This window comes from Camelus ferus, chromosome 16, assembly GCF_009834535.1.
Source record: "Camelus ferus isolate YT-003-E chromosome 16, BCGSAC_Cfer_1.0, whole genome shotgun sequence".
NCBI lineage: Eukaryota > Metazoa > Chordata > Mammalia > Artiodactyla > Camelidae > Camelus > Camelus ferus.
Window position 1 is genome coordinate 12,736,037 of NC_045711.1, and position 18,307 is coordinate 12,754,343.

The 18,307-nt window shown below is 49.2% G+C and overlaps 1 protein-coding gene and 1 long non-coding RNA gene across 2 annotated transcripts in view; one reads left to right on the forward strand and one right to left on the reverse strand.

Annotated features, from left to right (window-relative positions):
* Nucleotides 1–6,831: 6,831 nt before the first annotated feature.
* Nucleotides 6,832–18,307, reverse strand: part of MYH10 (myosin heavy chain 10) — a 119,206-nt gene continuing 107,730 nt past the window's right edge. Inside the window, 8 exon segments of the mRNA XM_032498764.1 lie at nucleotides 6,832–8,525; nucleotides 9,291–9,463; nucleotides 10,752–10,860; nucleotides 12,100–12,308; nucleotides 12,402–12,525; nucleotides 13,257–13,345; nucleotides 13,665–13,793; nucleotides 17,615–17,776. Of these exon segments, the coding sequence (XP_032354655.1) occupies nucleotides 8,384–8,525; nucleotides 9,291–9,463; nucleotides 10,752–10,860; nucleotides 12,100–12,308; nucleotides 12,402–12,525; nucleotides 13,257–13,345; nucleotides 13,665–13,793; nucleotides 17,615–17,776 (1,137 nt within the window). The 3' untranslated portion in view covers nucleotides 6,832–8,383.
* LOC116669318 lies at nucleotides 8,521–10,925 on the forward strand. The gene is made up of 2 exons (XR_004326685.1): nucleotides 8,521–8,657; nucleotides 9,134–10,925. It is a non-coding gene; the product is annotated as an uncharacterized LOC116669318 (long non-coding RNA).

Here is an 18,307-nt window from a genome sequence, read left to right on the forward strand (position 1 = left end):
GGATTGAGGTTGCTTTATTGGGTCTCTGCCATCCTGTGAGAGAAGAGCTGGAGTTGCAAAGCCAGGTTCGGATGTCACTTCTGCTCTGACGTGGGACATGTGGATGGATGGACGGCAGCTGTGGAGCAGGGCAGAGGAGAGTCAGGTGGCCTTAGGCGATACCCAGGGTACCAGCGGGCATTCTCATGCTGATCGTTTGTATTTATTTATTTTTTTGTACAATAGTACATAACTTATAGGTACACAATATAGTGACTCACAGTTTTTAAAGGTTATTTTCCATTAACAGTTACCACAAAATACTGGCTGTATTCCCTGTGTTGTATGGTACATTCTTGTAGCTTATTTGTTTCTCTTGGTGCTGATTTCTGCTGTGATTTCCAGGAGCAGCCCGAGAATGGCCCCAGCCCAATGCAGAAATCTAAGAGGAGGGACCTGGACTCGAGGGAGGCAGCTTGCCAAGTCACAGGGTGACTGTGGTGGGTCTGGGAGCTGGTCCTCCAGCGGGGCTGCTTTTCATGACACGTGCTGGGGCTCAGGGATTAGGGGTTCCTCGGTCCTGGGCTTCTCTCCTTATCCCTCAGGTTGATGCTAGGAAGGTGCTGGATGTTGCGTAGCAAGACCCAGGGTGACTGGGCTGGGGGAACAAGTAAACTAGGGGTCTCTATGAATGTGTCAGATTCTGAACATTGCTTATAACAAAGCATAAACGAAGTAGTTTATAGTTTTAAAACTATATGTAAATGAAAAGTGACTCCAGTTCCTAAGTGAGTAAGAAACATGAAGTAGGATACATTGAAAAGGTTTTCTTGTCAGTTAATACGTGTGCAGGAACATCTTTGTTAGTTGTTCCTGGAGACTTTGCCATAAGCTGACTCGTGAGAGTCTCTTGCAGTGGTGTGTGTGCCCCAGTTGTGCTGGCTGAGCAGCTGAAAACTCCAGGTGTCGTACTGATGGGCAGCGTCCCCCAGCTGCTTTCCCAGCCAGCGGTGAAGGACTGGATTAGATCAGGGCTTTCAGCTTTCAGCAGACCTCTTTGTTTATGCAGGAACCCCAAATCAAAAACGTAGCAAACCGAGCTCCTCTAGTTACAGCGAGGATGAGTTCTGGAGCTTGAATCCCTGTCCTTGGCTTCCCAGTGGGAGAGGGGTCCCTGCATCCAGGGCCCCACGTGTTATTCACTGGCTGTCCCGACTGCTCTGGGTCCAGGAGAGCCGGGCCAGGTCCATGAAAGTGCAGCAGTCTGCTGCTGGATTTACTCTGGGGAGGAGACGCCCATGTATTTTTGTTTTTTTTTATAGCTGCAGCAGACCCTGTGAGGAAGCTGGTTGACTCCTTCCGGCCTCTCTGAGCTTTCTGTGTGGATTACAGAGCTTCCCCTGCTTACTATGGGATTACGTCCTGATAAACTCATTCATTGTAAATTGCAAATACCTTAAATTGAAAATGAGTTTGTTACACCTAACCTGTTGAACATCACAGCTTAGCCTTGTCTACCTTAAACGTGCTGGGAATGCTTCCATTTGTCTACAGTTGGGCAAAATCATCTCACACCAAAGCGTGTTTGATAAAAAAAAGTGTTGATTGTCTCATGTAGTGGATTGAATACTGGACTGAAAGTGGAGAGCGGAATGGTCATCTGGGTGCAGAACGGCTGTCAGTAGTCGCGTGGCTGACCCGGAGCTGCCCTGCCCAGCACTGAGGGGGACTGTACTACCGCCTATTGCTAGCCTGGGAAGAGATTAAAACTTAAAATTCAAAGTATCGTTTCTATTGAATGTGTATCACTTTTGCACCACGGTGAAGTCAAAAAAACCGTAAGTCAAACCATTGTTAAGTCGGTGACCGTCTGTATCTGGTTTAAGACGCTGCTTTGTCCTTGTGCAGATAGACCGTTTGCTACCTGGCTTGACAGGTAATGTGTACAGTTTGCCTGTCCAGCTAAAGATCCTCCCTTAGCCACCTGCCTCTGAGTGGGTTCCTGTCCACAGGCTGCCCGACTGCCAGGTTTGCCCGGCTCTCACTGAAACCTTCAGGCATGAGCCATCCCCAAGCTGGGTCCACATAGTGGTCTCCCCTGCGTGGAGGGGGCTGATCTTCCATGTGGCGAAGGACAGCTTGTCTCCAGGTGTTTTCATCTCACCACCCTTCCCATCCCTTGCTCCTGCAAGGTCCTGCGTAAGTAAGAAGGAGCCAGTGCTCCACTTGCTGTCAGCCGAGTGGCCAGAAGCTGTGCCCCCTGCCCCCAGGAAGAGCCAGAAGCCACAGCGGGGATGTTGAACCACAAGTGAGGCATGAGAGGACTAGGTGAGGTGACCTTGACCTGAGAGTGGGGTGGGCTGGTTTTGCCGCGGTTAGCCGAGGGGAATGTGGGCCTGGAGTCGAGGTGCCTGGCGGGAGCTCACACGGCTGGTTCATGGAAAAGCCAGGTTAGGAAAGGAGCTCAGTGTTATTTTCTGCTGTCCTCACCACCTTCCCAAACTCCAGGCCTCGCCGGCCTTGCCTCTGTCTCGTGCCTCAGGAGGTGAGCTGATTTTGAACGATGGGAAGTGGTGAGGGTGCGGGCGGCACAGCCTTTGCAGCAGGAGGACTGTGGCTTGTCCAGCGCTGTGCCTGGTCAGTGTATTGACTCTGCTTCTCTCCGAAGCTGTCCTGGAGACGCCGTTAGCATCTCCTGAGAGCCCAGGTGGAAGTTGGCACCTCTGGGGAAGGGAATGTGACTTGGGGTGGAGCAGTGGCTTTAGGGAGCAGCCAGATGCCTCCTGCTTGGCTGCAACTGAGAAGAGCCGGCCGAGCCTCTGGTGGGAACAAGGCCTGAAGGAAGGATGGGTCCAGGCTGTCAATTGTTTGCACGGTTTGCCTAGAAAGTGCTAAGATAAGCCTTTTCTACATTCTGACTTTTACTTCACAGGTTGTTTTTCTCTTTATTTGCCCCAAAGGTTGAAACAAATTGAGAACATTAGCTGCCTTAAAAATACAGCTGTATTATTTGAGTCTTTCCTAAAAGTGGGACTAGGGGCAGAAGGCATCTTTGTAAATCATCTTCCTATGACTTAGAGCATCTTACTTAAAAACTGGTCCCATGACTGTTAAAAATATGATACATGGGAATTACAGTAGCCCTTTTTAAACTTTAATGAAAAACAATCATCTCCAGTAAATATTAGCGTGACATACGTCCTTTATAAGATAGCGCACGTGAAGAGGCAAGTTTGAAAATAGAGCTAAGCTTACAGAGCTGGTGCGGGGGGACCGGGCGGGGCTTGTACCCCGTGAGGCTATGATGTGGAGTCTTGTTTTATCGTGCTGTCCGTCTCTACCCGCAGGAGTTGTTAGCATTCCCTGCCAGCTCCAAAGTCTTCACCAAGGGAAGCTGAGCAGAAGTTTCACTTGTTTACCTGTGGGGTGTTTTCTAACCAGGTATCAAGTTTGGTGCCCCAGTTTAAAAATAGAGATCCTGCCTGGGTCATGATTTGCCGGGAGAGGCCCGGGATGAGGGGCTGGGCTGGCAGGACTGGGCCAGAGGTTTTCTGGGACACATGTGGATAAACGGTTATCCCTGTGTGAGGCTCACAGCCCTGTTCCCTGTCAGTAGATGGAGCTGTGAAAAACTGGTTTTTGGTTTAAAAAGAAAAAGTGATTGTTTTAACTGCCCCCCCCCAACACCCACCAGCAAATCCTACCGTCACCTAGAATTTAGGGGACTAGGTACAGTTACACATACTGGTGTCACTGAAGTATCCTCTGTCAGTCTTGAATCAGTCTAAGTGTGATAAGCAATGTAGTAACAGTGTGATAAAGAATGCTTCACTTTGGGGATGCTGCCCCACGGTGGTGGAACTCACAGCCTCGGCAGCACTGATGTAAGGTCTGCTGGTGGCGGGATGGGACAGTAGCACGAAGCGGGGCTCCCTGCCCTGCTAGGTGACCCAGCCGAGTCATCCTTGGGGGAATTAAGAAATGCAGACTCCCCCCGATTCCATCCCAGCACTGGCCTAGTGAGGCGAGTACTGTACTTCCTAGAATCTTAAACACCAGCAATTATTAAACACACCTTTAATGGTGTAAACCATTAAAAACGTGCCAATTAGAACTATGAGAACGCTTATTTAAGACTTTATGAGTTCTTCTAGGCTTCTTTATACAATTTCATATCACACTTAATTCATATACAAAAAGGAGTGTGAGAGAGTCCTGAAACTTCACGTTGTGATTTTGACATTCTGAACCGTGCTTTGACCCAGAGCGGTCCTTGTCCGTGTTTCCCCACGTTGCCCCCTGCGCCGCGCTGAGCACGGGCGATGCGGCACGTCTGAAACGCATGTTCCGTGGTTGGCTCCGGAATTCCTTCTAAGCTGCTGGTACCCATTCTACAGGCTCTGACGCTGGGCTCTGCTGCCCTTACCAGTGGTCAGGCAGTGAGGACCACATCACAGCTGCCACCTCCCGACGGTGATTGTGAGGCACACGCGTTTACACTTGAGAACAGGGGCATCTTAGCCTCTGTGCGGTGTGGTCCTTTGAAGGAGGCAGTGCTCTGCTTGGGTGTCAGTCAGACCTGGTGTTTAATAGTCTGATTATGTCACGTTACATCTTGAATAAGGCTTCATGACATCCAGTTAGTGGGGATGGAGTCCATTATTGGGTTACTTTGAAAAAATAAACAGACCTCACTGCTGTGATGAGTCACAACCGAATTTGTGGTCTCGGTAAGGGTTGAAGGGTGGTCACACTTTCTGCATATGGTGCACAGGCCCTGCAGGGACAGGTAGCATCGTCCTTGGAGACTGGCATCATCGCGTCGGCATACTCTTACCCGTAGTTTGATGAGATTTCTGACAAGAATTGTATGAGACACTTCACATAATTTGCTAGATTCCCAAACGACAGGTGGCTACACGAGGAAGTGGACTGCCTGGCCGGTCCTGACAGCTGGCCCGGGACACAGCGTCCTAGCAAACGCTCAGGGCTTGGGAAAGCTCTTGGTGCAGGTGCTGTCCCTTCCGGAGTGACTGGGCAGCCCTTATGGATGGGGACTCCCCTCTGGTCTCAGCCACAGGCTTCGCTCAGACCTGCCTGAACGAGGCGGAGGGGAGCCATCCTCTCCACTTCCTAGACTCCAACCTATGGCCTGTTGTGACTGGATTTTTTTTTTTTCTAAGGGAGTAGGGCAGGAAGTGGTGTGGTTCCTTGAGTCTGACAACTGTCAGCTCTTTTCTTCCCCAGTCTTGATACAGACCTGGTTGTTATAGCAACATCGGCAACATTCCTGAAGGAGGAAGGAGCCGTGGGGCAGTTGTACCCAGAGCCATGGGGAAGGCTGGTTTTAAGAATTTGGTCTTCCAGCTCATTTTACCTTAGTTGGGGCTTCCAGGGATGGGGAAGGTGGTGACAGAAAGGAAATGTGTCAGAATACCCAGGACAGTCAAGCTGGGAATAGGTGTTATCCCTGCCAAAGGAATTTTAAAGAATTCTTTAGAATGTCTGTCTGCACTGAAAAGAGCAGCAGCCCTGTGGCAGGGGCGGGCAGAGCATTTGGTGTGTGTGACGGCTCCGAGTTAAAACCCCAGCAGAGTTCATCTAAACTTCATCTCCAAAGAAGGATAAGGCTTTCCCATATCTTGCCTGAACCCCTCCCCACGATGGCCCCCACTCCTGCGGGGTGAGAGCTGGCCAGCTGCTTTGAGTCTGACACATGTGCTCAGACCCCAGCTCCCACCTGCTGTCCTGCTTTAAATGCCCAGCTGAGGCTTTACAGACCACTTAGACCACGAGGTGGTGGCTTGTTTAGTGAAGAACGGTCCCTTCTAGTTAGCATCTTTGTGGAATCAGGAATTGGACTGTTTCTCCTGATAGGCGGAGTAGTTGGGAAACTGACATTAACACCGGTTAAACCTTTATTATGTAAACCATTAAAAATGTGCCAATTAGAACTATGAAGATTCTAGGAAGTACAGTACTTGCCTCACTAGGCCAGTGCTGGGATGGAATCTGGGGGAACCTGCAGTTCTTAATTCCCCCAAGGATGACTCTGCTCGGTCACCCGGCAGGGCAGGGAGCCCTCGCTTCCTTCCCCAGCAGGGCAGGATTCTTTTTGAGAAAAACAAGCCTCTGGCTTCCACAAACCTCTGGATCAAGATACTGAATGCAAGGGTGAGAACACACAAGACCCGGTAAGTGCAACTCACCCTTTTCCTCCCGTGGTCATGACACAGAGGGAAGGGAGCACCTGTGCCCATTTCTCACCTCCCACAACTGCCACGCAGCCTGGGAATATACTTCAGCCCACCTGAACAGCCGCACCTGGCGTATCCTGGAACACCCCCAGCCTTCTGTGTGTGTGTGTGTGTGTGTGTGTGTGTACCTCTCGGATTTCCCTCCAGCCTATCCTTACCAGCCCGCAGCTGCCCTTGGAGCTCACCACTGAGTCCTCCCGAAGCATTTTCAGTGTGCATCCTGCCTGTAAATGTAACCTGCAACTTCTTGGACCTCTTAAAATACTCTAACCCAGGGATGAGCTTCATTTGTTGGTGACCGAAACCCTCACGGCTTTGTCCTGCACCCTGGATGGCTCCTTCTCCATTAACAGTTGGGTCTCCAGCCCCAGCGGCCCTTTCCTGCCGGATGCAGCTGCGCGTTGAGGCCCCTGTAGCTGAGACTGTCCAAAGCAGCAGCCCGTCACCTGACAGTTTCTGGGCATGCAGTGCCCTCAGAAAAAGCAGGCCTGGCTGGCAGCATTTTATGTCTATGTAGCATCCAACCTCCGATGAGCTCACAGGTAGGAAATCAAGAACAGAAGGTGAGAAAACAGATTTCACGTTCACATGATTATTCTTGTTTATTGAGGTCTGTTTATTCTCAACGGGTGCTTTTTCCTCCAAGTAAACAGAGCAGGCGTAAATATCTATAATGAATAAATTTATTGTCTTACAAAAATCATTGTCTAGAAATATGGGAATACAAGAAAAGATATTTGCAGTCAGGTGTCTGGTGGTCAACAGCCAGTACAATTCATAAAGGGGGAAAATCAAAGATTCCAAACCCACATGACAAATTCTTCCTAACAGATGTTAAAGCTTTTAACCCAAAAGGTTTGTGTTTTCAAGCACGTTGCAGAGGATCAAGGATTTATAATTAACACTGATTCATTGTCACTGAATGTTTGTAATACCACTTGGACTAGAGAGGTACATGATATGAAGCACAGTTAAAACTTAATACATTAAATTGTTACAGAGGCAAATAATATATTTAACATTGTCTTAGTACTGTAGTGTCTAAGGCACTTTCTGTAATGTCAGTTTGATTAACTACCAACCCAAAACAGAATGCTAAATGTTCACTGTAACACTGTCCCAAGGGGAGAGAAAGGAGAAATGAAGGAGTCACACCCACTGGCATCTCAACATTCAGGCAGGTGGCACCTGTTCTCGAGGTTCTGTCAACCTCGCCGACAAACGTGGAACAAGTCTCGGACACAAAACCAATATTCCCATTTTGGGCTCAAAGCAGCGGCTGAATTTGCAAGGTCAGCATGAGAGCCTGGCGGGGAGGGAGATTACCCCTGACTTCGGCGGCGGGGGGGGGGTGGTGGTGGGGGAGGGCGCCCGCAGTAGCTGCTCACTCTGGAAGCAGCCTCAGGAGGCCATCCAGAAGTCAAGGTGACAGCTACGCCCCGCCGCCCCAGCGGCATCGCGGCCACTGTCCTTTCTATGCACAGACCGGCCCTGGCCAAGGACAGTTTACGTGAAGAGGTTCGGGAACACCGCGACTTGAGGGAGATGGATGCAGCTTCCCCTGATCCACCCCCCACGCCAGTCTCTCCAAGCCCCTTTCACAGTTTGCTCACCAAAATAGTGTTGATCGTTATCTGAAGGAGATGAGAGCTGCAAGTGCAGTTTAGGTTCCACAATGTTCTAAGAGACTCGATGTGGCTGACGTGGCGGCAGGGGCCACGTGCACACAGAACTAAGGTAGCTGTCCGGACGACAGAGCATGCAGAGCGACTGGGCAGCAACCGCGGGGCTGCCCACAACCCAGCGACTGGCAGCGGGTCTGGAGTTCATCTGAAAAAGGTTCTTTTCTTAATTTGTATTAGAAAATGGTCTCTTGATGGATATGTGGAAAACAGATGCAATGATGAGACGGTCTGTTTACTATGTGTGTGTTCAGTGTACGTATATATATATAAAAAGGGGAGCAATTGTACCTAAGCCTGAAGCAGGATACAGTATGTGTGGGCGGCAAGGCCTTAAGACACAGTTGCTCTCAGGAAGGAATCCGCCGTCCGCCAGGTCCCCGGATCCGCAGGAGGCCCCGAGGCAGTGGCGCCGGGTGAGTTCCTGCGTGTCCCGCTGTAGCGCCTCCCCCGGCCTCCGTGGACCTACTCTGACTGGGGCGGCTGCGTCTCGTTGACATCACTGGTCTTACTTTCTGTGTCGTCGTCTGACAGCTCCAGGGACGCGCCCTCAATGTGCAGCTGGCGCCGGCCGGATCGGCTGGAGAAGCTGATGGGGCCACCTCGCCTGGAGAGAGCAAAGCAGGCAGGTGTGGGCTCGTCCCCAAGAACACGGGGCCGGCTGTTCAACCACTTGATGACTCAAAACTTCCACGCCTTCCTCAGGACACATAGCTGGGGTGCAGACGATCAGGAACAGGTCTGTGCTTCCCCCCAACCCTGCTACCTGCCTGCGGAGCGTTACCCTGGCTGAGGCAGCGACGCCGCGCAGGAGGCTCCTGGAGAGCTGGGGGGTGGCTGGACTCGGCTTGCTGCCGCCGGTGACACAGGGAGGAAAGCTCTGACCTGCTAACCCCGGGCTGGCCTGTCTCTAAAGGGTGGAGGTTAAATTCTCTACATAGGCTTTGTGGGACACTTAAGGTCCCCACTGCACATTCTTGTTTTCTTCCAACCTTTATGAATGTCAGCACCATTCTTAGCTCACTGGCTGTACAAAAGCAGGGCCCGGGCAGGTTTAGCCTTGGATCCCTGTGTTCCGCCCACTCCCCGGTGCACGTCAAACCCAGTGTGGGGAGATGGGAGGAGGGTTGGAGGCTGGGACCCCTCCTCAGAAGGGACAGGGACATGGCACACCTCTGGCCAGGTGCTCAGGCCTGGCACCGTGTACTCCTACAGCCACCAGTGAAAGCCAGTGCCCCCCACTTCTGCTCAAGGACTGCTAATGGTCAGAGATCCCGAGTGGGTGAACGAGCAAGAACCAGGAGCGGTACGTGGACCTAAGGAAACCACAGACGTGGCTGTCGGCAAGCTCTGGGCCTCCGTGCTCACTCACCTCAGCCGGTTCTTCAGGGTGCTGACCTCGCGGCTCAGGCCCTCGTTGGCCTCGGTGGCGTCATCCAGTTCCCGCTGGAGTTTGCGCCGAGACGCATTGGCACGTGTGGCTTCTTCTTCTGCCTCCTCTAGCTGCCGTTTGAGCTGCTTCATCCTGGCGTTGGCCTTCTCCATCTGGGGGAGTTACACGAACCAAGTCATTCCAAACTGGGGAATCCAAATTTGGCATCGCAGCGTCCTGAGTGTGATCTCAGATCCCTGCCCAGCTCAGCCGCGTGAGCACATGCAGGTACACACGAGTGTGCACTGACACACTCCCCAGATGGGGGCCTGGATGGAAGGAGGCCTTCTCATCAGCCTGCCATTCTCAGCAAAGCCAGTGTCTACACAGCAAATTATGCTAAAGGAAATATTTAAAAAAAACTTGAAAACCCTATCTCCAGCCTTGATTTTTCTGTGGAAAAATGACAGCGTAGAATCTTCGCACGAGCGACCTATGGGATTGTGAAAGGGGACTGCTATTCTCACAAAACGCACGTGGACGGCCTCCAACCCCAGGAGATGGTACATTCATTGAACACCTCCTTTCAAATGGGTATGTCAACATTATATTTTGATTCAAGTACAAAGCCACTCTGGAAGACCTGACGTGAGGACTCAGCCTGCCCCCTGGATCACTCACTCCTGAGCCATACGGAGAGTGGCCAGTGCCCTTCAGGCCCAGCTCATGCCCACCCAGAACTGCCCTCGGGTTGCTAGGCCCTGAGTGTGGGGGTCGTAAGGAAGGCTGGGTGTCTGACTGGAGCAGGGGAGAAAAAGGGGGGTGTCTGGGCCAAAGGCAGTGGATCCTCAGCTCCACCCCCGGCGGCAGGTCTCAGGAAAGCCAGCAGGAAAGCACAGCCCTCCAGGCTGGAGCCAATGCAGAGCTGACCACAGTCCGAAGTCCTAGCAGAACAGGCCCTTGATACTGAGAAAACAGGTGCCTGGACACAGATGAGGAAGGCCACTTGGGTCCTACATGCATTTCTCTTCCCAGCCAGTATTCAGCGACTGCCCACTGTACCCAGGGACTAGTCAAGCATTCAAGAGATGACAGTGCGTGAAACAGGCAGAAATTTGCGCTCATGAAGCGTCCATACTGGTGGAAGAAACTCAGATGCTAACTAAGACTCAGTTCAGACCTCACACAGCCCTGGGACCTGCTCTCGCCCACCCCTCCTCTGTGTCTCGGGGGCACTTGGGAGGGCTTGAGGGGCGGCGGGCTGTGTCCTAATCACCCCTGTATCCCTAGCACCCGGGAGCGCCTGGCAGGAACAAGGAAGATTTGTTGATTTGTTGAAACATTCAAATAGCTCTTCCTAATTCACCTGGTCACATGGCAACAGTTGGCCGGTGCTGCCTGTCTCCTGGCGACGGCATCTAAGGCGGAAGCCGCGCTCAGCCTGCCCGCCCCGTCCCTCACCTGCTCTTTGTACTGGTCCGCGTGTCGACGCTCGTCTTCAACCTGCATGAAGATTTCCTTCAGCTTCTTCTCAGTGCGACGCACTAGTTTGTTGGCGGCTGCTCTTTCCCTACGGAAGTCACCAGGATGTTAGTTAGTTCTCACGGTTCTTGAAGTGACAGTCTGAATGGGGAACGCATTGTTAAGTCTTTTTTTCTCTGGGAAATGATACGTGTTTGAGTGCTTTCCAGGACTTCTGTATCCAGAATGTCATCATGGCCAGCGTGGCCCAGAAACTTCTCCCTTCTGGTCAAGCTACAGATTGCCTTTAATGTATTCTAACGCTGACAGGTAGAGAAAATGTACTATTTTCCCACACAGGTATTAATCACTTTAGTGATTTTTCAAAGATCAAATGCCACTTGTACTGAGTGTAGACTTTTTGAAGGCAAATCCTTAGTTGGTTACTCTAATCACCTAACTTTTTAGCCTGGAAAACAAAACAGAATTTATTAAGAGATCATTTCAATGTAAAATTTACTGACAACCTACTAAGATGCTAGACAGAGCAGCTAACACCGGAACCACCCCGCAGCCCCCACATTTTAGTTAGGAGCCACACAAATCACCATGTTTCTAGACTAGCCTCCACTCTCCCACATGGAGAGGTAACTTGTCTGGAGAGCTCCATTGAAAACAGAAAAGTTCTCTTGCTCCTTCACAAATGTTATGCAAAAGTGGACAGGGATGGAGTCAGCGGAAAGGGCAAGCCATGTTAATTACAACTAACAGCAAACAAACCCTGAGTTGTTTTGAGCGCAGTGGGAAGTCCGGGATGCTGGGCTGGGAGGATGTCACTGCCGGGCCCCGAGCTCCCCAACAAGAGGGTGAAGCTGGAGGTCAGCTCTAGCTCTGGTAGTCTGTGACGCGACTCTAACAGCTTAGTAATGTCTGCTGAAAATTGCATTGTGCAAGTCCTCATAAATTTCAGAATGTTTACTACAACAGAATGGAAATTGTTAAGCAATCCCTTCCTATGGGAGCAGAAGAGCTTTTATTTTTGTCACATTGCATTTTTCTCTGCCAACAAATTGCAGCATTTCACGTGATGCCACCAACTTGGGTAACGGACTTTGGGTAGATGTAAACTGTGGCACCAGAAAATCATGAGGCACAGCTGACTAGCCCTCAGCTGAGTCCAGGAAGAGCGGACAGGCGAGTCCAGCCTTCCCTGAGGGCTCACACCAACTAGTCTCTGATTACGTGTGTCCTTGTCATCTCTGACTCACAGGTTGAGCCCCAGACCTGGTCTGGTAGCAGAGATGCAGTAAAAACCTCTCTTTGGTTTATGGCAGCAAAAAGCTCTTACTTGGCTTCCTGCTCAAGCTGCTCCTCCAGCTGGCCAATCTTGGCTTCCAGGGCCGAGATGGTAGCCTTGAACTTGGACTTGACAGCGCCCTCCAGCTCCTGCAGCTTGGCCTTCAGCTCCTTGTTCTGCCGCTCCAGCTGCTGGCGTGCGTTGTCGCTCTTCTGGGCGGCACTGCGCTCGGCCGCCAGCTCTGTGTTCAGCGTGTCCACCTGGGGAGCGGAGTCGGGTTACTGGTGCTGGGGGGGTGGGGGTGGGTGCACAGCCCCCCACCCCCTGCTCCGGGGCCGCCGGCGCGCGCCCACCTGCAGCGTGGTCTTGCGGAAGCGGTCATTGAGCAGCTCCATGTTGCTCTGCTCCTCCTCCAGCTCCTCCTCCAGCTGCGCGATTCGGGCCTCCAGACGCCGCTTTTCATCCAGCAGTGCGGACCTGCCGGGGCCGGGAGGAGACAGCTCAAAACTGGGCTGCATGACATGGGGCAACTTGCGGAGGGCACCTCTGCCCAGCCTGCTGCTAGGAACCGAGCAGCATTCTTGATTTTTCTCTTTCCCCTACACCCACCCGCCAACCCACCGTGTCCTGCCTCATCTCCACAGATGGCAGCCAGTGTCAGTGATAAAAGTGCAAAAAGATCCTGGTATCCCTGGCTTGAACTACTGGTTTTCCAATGCCTTGAGATAAAATGCCAACTCCTCCTCATGGCATGCTAGAAAATGACCATGATGAATCCTCAGTACAGTAATTACATGGAGAAAGCAACCTCTTAATAGGGGAAAAAATGGCTTTTAATGAAAAATGCATTCAGAGGAAGGTAAGTCTAAGGAATCTCCTCGTCAAATCTAGTGAATTTGAAAGTGAGGACTTGTGCTGCAAGGCTGTCCACCCCATGGAAACCGGTGCGTTCTGAGTGTATTTCTTTCATGCCTGCTGCGGGCGTGACTGGCCCTGGGAGGTGTGACCTGCCTGGGTGGTGCAGGCCACCTGGAGCTCTGCAGCTCATGCTCATCTTCCCAGACTTTGAACAAATGAGCAGACCAAACGCCGACTCCTAGATGGCAGACGACCACCACGGCCGGCTCAGTGTAGTGGGCGTGCCTCGCGGGGGTGGGCCACGGGCACCCGAGACGCCCGCTCCTTCCCACCCGCTGCCGGAGACTCACTTGCCAGAGGCGCTGTTGGCGATCTCATCTGCCAGCTCGTCCCTCTCCTGCTCGGCGTGGCGGCGGGCTCGCTCAGACGAGGCAAGTTCCTAAACAAGCTCAGACTGTGATTTAAGCTCTGGCTGTTAACAGTTTCCTCAAACATGAAATCTGGCAGCACCTCTAGGCCACTGCCACCTTGCTCCAGGCATTTTAAATGTGCCACAAATTGCAATTAGATTTAAGAAATTACTAATCGACTTCTCTGTCTTTGCCAGGCAGAGCAGTATCAAAGTGTGACCAGTTTGCTTGCTGAACTGAAGCAATGAGAAATTGAGGCTACAGAGGTACTAAAATATACTTATTTGATCTTAGAAAAATTTTATGGGCAAATATTTGTTGAACAAATAGATGAATAAGTAAACAAACCTCCTGCAATTGAAGGATTTCTGCTTCTAGACTCTTCAGTTTCTTTTCACTCTCTTTGGACTGAGCAAAAATCTCATCCCGGGATGCACGAGCTTCTTCTAATTCACGCTGGTAGTCCTTCATCTGAGCCTGAGATTCAATAGGAAAAAGGTTTTGGGGTAGAGTTCATTCTTAGTTTTTAAACATACGATATTTTTTCCGGATTATAAAATATGCATTTATTGTAAATATATAGCTAATGGAAGTGACAAATATCATAAGATAACATTCAGACCAATATCTCTCATGAATATAGATGCAAAAATCCTCAACGAAACAGTAACCAATTGAATCCATCAAAACTGAGTTGTAATACACTGTGTATATTTATATACTATTATATCCCACCATACAAGTGGGATTTATCTGAGGAGCCCAAGATTGGTTTGATATCCCAAAATGAATTAATATAACCATATGATCATCTCAAATGTAGAAGAAACATTTGACAAAATCTAACACCCTTTCAATATAAAAACCCTCAGTAAGCTGAAGCAGATTCCTCAACTCTGATAAAGGGCATCAATGAACAGCAGACAGCTAATATCATACTGAACAGTCAAAGACTTCCCCCCCAGGATCAGCAGTGAGATGGGGACATCTGACCTTGCCACTTGCGTTTAACATTGTAACAGAGAGTCTACTCAAAGCATCTAGGCCAAGACCAAGAAAAAGGACATCCAGATTGGAGAAGAAGAAATAAAACCAGGTCCAATTGCAGATGATATGGCCTTGTATACAGAAAACCTTAAGGAATCCACTAAAAACCATTAGAACTAATAAACAAGTTCAGTGAAGTTGCAGCTGAGATCAATATACAGTCAGCCCTCTGTATCTGTGGGTTCCCCATCTGTTGTTTTCAACCAACAGTGGATCAAAAATATTCAGGGAAAAAAAAATTCCCAGAAATTTCCAAAAATAAAACTTGAATTTGCCACACGGGCAACTATTTATATATCATTTACATTGTATTAGTATTATAAGTAATCTAGAGATGACGTAAAGTATACAGGAGGATGTACGTAGGTTATATGCAGATACTATACCATTTTATATAAGGGAAGTTTAGCATCCAAGGATTTTGGTATCCACGGGTGGTGGTGGTGGGGTGGTCCTGGATTCAATCACCCATGGACACCAAGGGATGACTGTACAAAAGTCCATTATATTTCTGTATACTAACTATAAACATTCCAAATATCAACAAAGCAGTTACACTAGCATCGAAGAGGATAAAATTTAGCTCAAGAAGTATAAGATGTGTACACCAAGAACTATAAAACAAAACATCATAAAAAATTAAAGAATAGCTAAATAAATATAATGATAGCCATGTTCATGGACTGGAAAAATGAATACTGTTAAGATGGCAGTAATCTCCAAATTGATCAACCAACTCAACACAATAAAAATCCAAGCTGGCCTTTTTTGGGTGGGGGGGGGTGGGGGCAGAAATTGACAAGTTGATCCTAAGTGGAATTGTAAGGAACCCAGAATAGCTAAACAGTCATGAAAAAGAACAAAGTTGGAGAAGTCACACTTCCCAACTGCAGAACTTACAGAGCTCCAGTAATCACGACTGTGTGGTACTGGCACAAGGACAGACATATAGGTCAATGGAAGAGAACTGAGAGTCTAAAAATAAAATCATGGTCAGCTGATTTTTGACAAGCATGCCAGGACAATTCAATGGGGGTAAGAATAGTCTTTTTAACAAATGATGCTGGGATAACTGGATATCCACATCCAAAAAGAACAAAATTGGGTTTATGTATCAAACCACATGACAAAAATTAACTCAAGATGGATTTAGAAAGAGAGCTAAAAGTATAAAACTCTTAAGTGAAAACAAAGGAATAAATCTTCAGGACCTTGGATTAGGCAGTAGTTTCATAGATAACAAAAACACAAGAAACAAAAGAAAAAATGAACTAGACTCCAACAAACAATACCATTGAGTGAGTGAACAGATAATCTAGAGAATGAAAGAAAATTATTTGGAAACTGTATAACTCCTGTGAAACATCCAGAGTATACACAGAAACGTTACAACTCAGTCATTAAAGACAACTCAAGAAGACTGGCAGAGGACTGAAAAACATTTTTTCCCATGTGTGGTAACGGCCACTGGGCACATGAAAAGATGGCCACCATCGTTCGTCCTTAGGGAAATGCAAGTCACAGTCACAGTGAGATACCACTTCACCCCCACTGGGACGGCTGTAATTAAAAGATGGACAACAGCAAGCACTGGTGAGGATGTAGAGAAACTGGAACCCTCACACGTAGCTGGCAGAAATGCAAAATGGTGCAGTCACTGAGGAAAGATTGGGCAGTTCCTCAAAGTTAAACAGAAATACCATATAACCCAGGGATTCCACTTCTATATACCCAAGAAAACTGAAAACACATATCCACACAAATATACATGAATGTTCATAGCAGCAATATTCCTAGTAGCCAAAGGGTCGAAATAACCCAAATGTCAACTGATGAAATGGATTAATAAAAATACAGTATATCCAAACAATACAATATTATTTGGTGATAAAAAAGGAACGAAGTACTTATGCTACAACGTGGATGAACCTGGAAAACATATGTTAAGTGAAGGGAGCCAGGAACAAAAAGCTGCCCACTGTAGGATTCCACGTGTATGACATGTCCAACACATGGAAAGCTACGGAGACAGAACGATTACTGGCTGGTCAGCGCTGGATGTGGCAGAGATGGTGTGGAGGGACAGCTCAAGTGTGCAGAGTTTTAGAGGGAAACAAAATGTCCAAATCAGATGGTGGGTGATGCTTGCACAACCCTACGAATATACTAAAAAACAACAAATACTAAATGGGTAAATCGTATGACATGTGAATTATGTCTCAATAAAGTTGTTAAATAAAGTCCTAGTAATGTGACTTATATTCTCTATAATTAGTGGGTTAAAATAAAAACCTTTGTATTTAGCTTTTTAAAAAAATATAAGGAAGCAAATAAGTTACTCATAAACCAATTATCCAGAGATGACTTTTCCTTCCAAACTTTCTAAGTACGTGCATCTACATGTCTGTATACACAAGTCCACACACGTGTGTGTCCTACTGACTAAACTGCCGTGCACTCACTGGAGCCCTGCTGTCCCGGCACACAGACCCCATCATGTGAGTGGCTGGCAGTCTGCTGACATTTAGGTTGTTTCCTTTTCTGCCACCATCAATAACGCTTCACTGTGATCTTTGTATACAAATATGTCTTCTCATCTTTATATTTTGTTAGAATAAATTCACAAGAGGCGGAATCACCAAAGTCAAAGGAATGGAAATATTCTTTAGAAGTTTTGTCCTAACCTCCCTCCAGAGAAGTTGTGCCTATTTATGTGAGAGGGCCCATCACATCCTATCAACACTGTGAGTTGTTACAGAAATCACTTCTTGTTACTGTGATAGTGACAACTGAGTAGCAAAAGTCATGACCGAGGCAGAGGAAAGGGGTCACTAAAGCTCTAGCACTAGCGGAGGGAAGGAAGTCCACGCCACCTTCCTCTCGGTGCCTCAGTGGCTGTGAGTTTAGTTAAGCGCCAGAGACTGTTCAGAGCCCCAAGGGCATGTCCCCTGGAGGACGCGCCCCCTGTTGACTCCAGCTCAGCTCAGGCCAAGACTAGATCAGTGGGGCCAAGCACGTCTTGCGGACCCTGGTGGTACACATGTGCCATCTTTATGGCTGGTGGCCCCTACCCACAACCAAGGGTGACAGCTGCACTGTGCTCCATGCAGTGGTGACGCGGGGCCTGCTGGCCGGACGGCAGGCTGGCTGCTGCCCACAGCTCCTCTCCCGGCCTCATGGGCCACGTCGTGCTGGACCTCCGCGGGCCAGGTGACACCGGCTGTCGAAGGCTGCCGGCTGGCCGTGCTCACCTGGAGTTTGCGGAGCTGCTTGATCACTTCATCCCTAGCTTTGTTTGCGGCCTCGATTTGAGCTTCCAGGTCCTTCAGGTCTATTTCCATTTTCTTCTTTGAAGCAACAGCAAGCGCCCGCTGCTTCCGCTCGTCCTCCAGCTCTGCCTCGAGCTCCCGCACCTAGTGGACAGTATCGGTTGTGTCTGGTTAGACCCCAGGGTCCTCACACAGAGCACAGGCAGCCTGTCGTCACATGAGGGCTTGGGTCACTCACTGGAGAGGCGCTCTCTGCTACTGAGCAGTGAGTAACAGATAACCACCGCAGCTGAATTTGTAGAGAGATCTTTCAACAGCCCCACCTGGTACAAACCATCTCCACTGACTACTGCGAGGGTACAGAAAACGGCAGGGCCCTGCTCTCAAGCTCATGGTCTAGGTGATGCAACAGAACTGGAAGACATGAGATAGCTCTTGGGGAAGTTCCTCCAGGGACACTCCAGCACCTGAGCAGGGGCCCACGTGGCAAGGAGCAGAGGTCTCGGGCCAGCACCACGCAGGTCCTCCAGCCTTCAGATGACCCACCCCGATAAGTCAGTTCAGAATTGCTGACTCACAGAAACTGACTTAACAAGTGTTGTCTTAAGCTACAAAGTTTGAGGCAGTTTGTTATCTAGCAGTAAGTGACTAATAGAATAGTGGAATAAGAATAAC